At 37.4% G+C, this 6,000-nt stretch overlaps 1 protein-coding gene across 1 annotated transcript in view; it reads right to left on the bottom strand.

Moving 5' to 3' along the window:
* Positions 1–3,533: 3,533 nt before the first annotated feature.
* ipo11 (importin 11) overlaps positions 3,534–6,000 on the bottom strand; it is a 172,197-nt gene continuing 169,730 nt past the window's right edge. Inside the window, exon 30 of the mRNA XM_079637995.1 lies at positions 3,534–5,422. Coding sequence (XP_079494121.1) covers positions 5,258–5,422 — 165 coding nt within the window. The 3' untranslated portion in view covers positions 3,534–5,257. The remainder of the gene's footprint in view (positions 5,423–6,000) is intronic.

Genomic DNA, 6,000 nt, shown 5'->3' with positions numbered 1-6,000 from the left:
AATTAATTACAAAGAAACAGCAAGTAACGCATTTAAATTAAACATGAAATTTTTAAGTAGAGAGATTAAAATACTGTCTTGCCAAACTTACCCCATTATTCTTTGTTTTATTTACAACTTTGAAAAAATCTTTCTTTATAGTGTATACATTTACTATCGAAATTTACACAACTTTTTAAAATGTCATTAATCTTGATTTTCCAGTTCTAGGAATCACACAAATGTCCTTACATATGCAGGTTTTCCAAGACTGTGGGAACCTTGGTTCTTAAATGAATGTCTGATTTTTTATTGATTTTTCAAGCATATTTTGAAATAATTTGAAATCTCCATGCGGCCCCCTTGGCATTATACTGAGGCCCCCTAGTGGGTCCCAGCCCTCTGGCTGAGTTCAGTAATCAATAAAATAAAACACTCCATGGTCTTCTCCGTATGAATTAAATATAGGCTTCTAATTCAAGTTACTGAAGTTATTCAGTGAATGATTCTCTCATTTTCTTTTGCTGTTTGATTATCATTAAATATCACAGACAGCAGCAGGTTTATTAGGCTGCAGTCAAGACCAAATGCACAGATCTAATATAGGCTACTGACAAGCACTCAGTTACCTTCCCAGTTGTTTAAGTTCACTTAAGACATGACTGCGTTTTTGAGAAAAAGGAAAATTTTAAATATTGTGTGTGTGTATCTGTCCATTTTAGTATCGTGCACGTCCGGCAGGAGACTGTTTGTCGCGACAGTCACGTTACATGATTTGAATGTTACACAGGAAGGGCAACAGCGTTGTGAAACTAAAGTTCTATTAATCGCACAGCCCTAGTCATTAAATCATTTTTGAGAGCAAGAGTGGTTCGGGGGCCCTATACGCAACTTGCATACTTCCTGTATAGGGAGGACCGGCACTGGATTGGTAAATGCAAGATCTCTTGTAAACAAGACATTTATTTAGTACGATTAATGAACTGGATTTTCTGTTAGTTACAGAGACTTGGCTGAATGCGGGGATACAAGTTATTTTGTACAACTGTTCTTTTTTGAACTGCCATTGACTCTCTGCAGGGACGGTGGACTTGCATCCGTGTTCAGAAACAGCTTCTGTTATCGAACTCTTAAGACTGAATCTTTCTCAAGTCTTGAAGTAGGCCTAATTCCATTTCAGTTGAATGAACAATGTGTGTGGTTTATCACCCGAAACCTCATATATGGACTTTTCAAAAGTTCTCAAATTTCTTAGTTGACGCTGTTCTTAAATATAATAGACTGTAGCATCCTTATTTTATGCCTTTAACAAAGGTTGTGCTTTTGACTGGTTATCTTGTCTTGATAACTTATCTTGATGACAGAACTTTTTCAGTTTGTCTTGATGATTTTTCTACATCTAGCTCTGCCCTGCATTTTGGAGTTCATCAGGGCTCCATTTTGGCCCCTGTTTTGTTCTCGTTATATATATATATATTCCTTTGGGCGTCCAATTTCACCAAGCATGAGGTGTCATTTCATTTTTATGCTGATGGCACCTAAATCTACCTTCTCTAAGAAAAATGACAAAACATTTTTAAGTATATGATATTAAGTCTTGGTTATTAGATTTTTCTCAATGAGAACAAAACGAAGGTCATCGTTCAGGCACCTCTGATTGTTATTTGGGAGATCTGGACTCCAACACCTTTTGTGAAAAATTAGGGTGTTATCTTCGATTCTGCAATCAAAATTGATAAACAGTTCTGTAGTCAAATCCATTTTTTTTCTTCAATTAAGACTGATATCAAAAGCTAAGAGTTTCTTATTTTTTTGTAATCCTCTGTGTATAATAAGTCAAATCAAATGTAAGTTGTCTACAGATGATTCAAAATGCAGCTGCCAGACTTCTGACCCGGATATTTGATCATATCTCCCCAGTATTATGCTCTTTGCACCGGCTGCCGGTCTGTTACAGAATCAAGTTTAAAATGTTACTTTTTGTTTTTAAAGCTCTGACTGGATCGACTTCTATATATCTCTGTGATCTTTTAAATCCAAATACATCCGTTAGGTCTCTGATGTCTTCAGAGCAAAGATTGTTGATGGTCCCGAGATCTAGATTAAAGTTGAAGGGTGACTATGCTTTTTCCATTGCTGGGCCAAAACTGTGGAATAGTCTTCCGGTTTCCCTCAGATTACTTTAATCAGAACCTGAATTAAAAATCTCTCTTTTTCCCTAGGCTTACAACTGTCCCAAGAGTATAAGGCTCAATCGCTTATTTGTGTTTTGATACTCTCCTCCTCCTCATTGCATTGCAGTCTAAATTTATATAAATTTTTCTGTCTATTTTTTTCTGTCGGTTTTGTACAGCAGTGTTCAACTGTTGTTTTTATTGTGCTTTTGATTTTGACTTATGTGTCAGTTGCTGTGAGAACCAAAACAGAAATCATTTACTGGATATGTCTGAGTGAATGTACGCTGTCAGCTCCATATTCTGCTTTATTAAACAGATGCCATGTTAGTTTTATGAGACATCAGTCAACAATATCCTTGTATGCATAGATGGATACACATCCAGACAGCCAATCTTATTAATTTTAATGAATTTGAGGTCCAAATTAAACTTTTTACTGGCCATAAATATACTGTCAATATAAGCATGCATTTTTTTCTTAAAAATGTTTGTTAATATGAGTTATTTACCGGTAGCTAGTTTTTGCATATTTCTGATTCAAACAATTGTGTAACAGTCCCAGTCCACGAATGATGGACTTCAATTCTTCCAAAAGATTGTCTCAATTTTTCTGTGCAATCAGGCGGTCAGTGAACAGACTGTGGGCGGCCCGTGGGTCGAGTTTGAGACTAATAGTTTAGGACTGTGATGCCAGGTCTATTAAACAATGGCAGTGATCTAGCAATGGAAGGGAGGGTGGTTGGGGAGAGTTTGCTTGAATCTCAGTAACCATTTAGCCTACAAAGCCACTTTATAAACACATCACACTTTAAAGGTGCAGTATGTAATATTGGGGCGACAGTGGCTCACAGTGGGTAGCACTGTCGCCTCACAAGGAGGTCCCCGGTCCAGGAGGCCTTTCTATGTAAAGTTTGTTTGTTCTGCCCGTTTCTGCTCCTGTTTCCCCCACAATCCAAGAACATTGAGTATAGGTGAATTGGAGATGCTTAATGTCCATATGTTGGAATGCGTGTGTGTGTGTGTGTGTGTGTGTGTGTGTGTGTCCCAAGCTGTGTAATGGGGAGGTTTGGGGAAAAACCTGGCAACCTACCCTGGAAAAATCACTGACAAGTAAATTCATGGACAGTTTCTCACGTAAAGCAGAAGATTGACCATAGAATCACCAAGAGTCGGATGCGACTGAAATAGTAAATGAAAGAATGTATTTAATATTGCCAGCTAGAGGTTGAAATTGGTACTGCAGTCCAAATTCTAAATATTTGGGAGTGTCATTTCCCACCCCCTCCTCATCAGACGCGGGTTGCCAGATTGAGGATACGCAAAAGGAACGAGTGCAATTGGCAATGGAATGCGCCTTACACTGCAAGTTCATGAGTTGATTCATCTGCATTTTAATATGCTTCTGGTCATATACATTTTTAGATTGATCTCAGATCCAGTTTGTTTGCTGGCATACATGACAGCAATGCACAGTGTTTTCTACCAACTTGTAACCCTGCGTGTCGAAATACTATTGGATAAATTGGCAGTGTGCAGAATCACAGACAAAAACAGACATTCCGACACGGAACGCACATTTTAAACTAGAATAAGAAGAATATGTTTTTCAGAGAAACAAGTATGTGAACTTAGCATGTTTTCTAAATATCTAAGGTATTTTTATGTATTGGTACAGTAAAAAAAAAAGACATGCAGCACCTTTAAGGTTAGTGAGTCTCCCCTTCCCCCCACATAACTCGCACCACTTAAGACTTCCGCTTTAAAATCACGTAGTAACCAGACTCGCAAGAAACTGACAAATACAGGGGCTGATATTGAGAGATGTAAATAATAACAGTAATTCAAGAAATGCCACATTTAATTGGACCTGATTAACACATCTTGCTACCAGGAGCTGTTTCTGGTATTTACATCAGCGCGAAAGTGTGGGCTTTCAAATGGTGGGAAAAGGGAGATCGTTGGAAGCTTCCATGCCAAAACTATTCATTCTATTTACTCAAGTGCGTTTAGTTTTGTTTTTGTGCTTTATTTCATTATTAGAGCTATTTTTAATAATACACTGAAAAGCTCAGCTCTGACTGTCCCTGGTTGGCGTTAGGTCATGCAGTCAGAAAATGTCCACACTTAAGATTTATACAAGCAAGCTAACAAAGTGAGATTTTCAGACTGTACTGAACTTTATTGAAGCTGCATCAATGAAAAAAATAGGGCTCATACCTGAAAATAAAACTACAGAGCGAAATGTGCTACAATGTAACATATGCATGTCATTACAGATGTGTTAGTGGTGGATAAATAAGGCTTAAAGCATAAGGCTTTTATTCAGACTCAAAATTAATTTCACAGTGACAGTCATTCTTTTGTATGACTGTGCTTCTTAATATCCAACTTTCAACCAAAAACATTTCTATAAATGTATACGCATGTATTGTGTGTCCTTAAAAAAAAAGAAAGAAAGCTTGCTACGGCAGTAAGAATATTCACTCATACATTTGCACTGTACTTGTGATTTAAATAGACATTTGTTTCATTAAACTGATGTATTTGGTTCTTCTGATCTCCTGTGAACCTCATATGAGAGGTGCAGTGTTGGAGCATTAGCAGCAATAGTTATGGGAAGTTTAACATTTACATCATTTACCATTATGTGTATCTGATATGAAAATAGTTTCAATCAAAAATGTTAATGACTTTTTTAGTAGTTCCTGATATACTGAGGAGTAAAACGTGATTGGGAAAAGCCACCCAAGGGAAAAAAGTAATTTTGTCATGCAGTGTATTTTACATAAATACAAAAATTACAACTTTTTATATGAAGCCTCGGTGTAAACACTGCTTGGGCCCTTTAAATGGCACTTTCAAACTCTTTTCCCATTACAAAAACTTGAATCACAATATTGAATTCATTCTTAAAGTGTCTCTTTTTCAGTCTAAGTAGATGTCCTCTCTGCCCCGTCTCAAACTTTGAAAAGGGTGTGTTTGAGGAAGCAAAAGAAAGTGTGTGTTTAAAAAATATGGAAGCTCTTTTCTCTGGGGTATCATTAAAAGGTTGGCATCTCTGGTCTCAGGACTGGTTTTAATAGTCTGCTGTCGTCTTATCCTTACATGCCCTGGATAAACTCTTGCAGCTGTCGCACAATCTCTGTATCCACCGTCTCCATGAGAGCCTGGAAGCTCTGGTCCCCCATCAACATCTGCTGAGCCTTCAGCTTCTCATAGACAAACTGCTGAAGAGAGACGCTGTGCACAGGGTCCTCAAGAGCCAGCTATAGGGGAAGAAAAACAAACAAACATAGTATGAGGATAGGAAATGAACTCTGGTGCCCCATTACTTTAATTTTGTTCTTAAAGGGGCCGTATTATGCCCTTTTACAAAGTCTTGATTTTGGTTTTGGGGTCTACTGGAATAGGTTATCATACTTGAATGTTAGAAAACACTTTTTTCACACATTTTGCATTATTGCAGCACCTCTTTACCCAGTCTGCCAGTAACGCTCAGTTTAGTTCCAGCGTCTCTGAAGCCCCTTTTTCTGAAAAGCGCAATGTGCTCTGATTGGTCGGCGGGACCAGTATATGTATGTTGCGATTGGTCAACCGATTCAATGAAATGACAGAAATGTCACGGCCCTTACCATAATCACAAATTTCAAGATACAAAATTTTTTTTGCGTATGCCTCGGGGGGGAATTATTTAAAAAAGGGAACAGTGTGATGTGTATTTGTCCCAAAACTATGCTGTGCGACAGCTTAATTTAGAAAATTACATAAAAGATAAATAAATAAAAACAAATAAATAAAAACACAAATCAAGGTTTTAATGTATTTAGATACGTCCCAATTTTGG

The sequence above is a fragment of the Phoxinus phoxinus genome (assembly GCF_949152265.1).
Source record: "Phoxinus phoxinus genome assembly, chromosome: 15".
NCBI lineage: Eukaryota > Metazoa > Chordata > Actinopteri > Cypriniformes > Leuciscidae > Phoxinus > Phoxinus phoxinus.
Note: the sequence above shows the minus strand (reverse complement) of the source record. Positions and strands in the feature narration are given on the sequence as shown.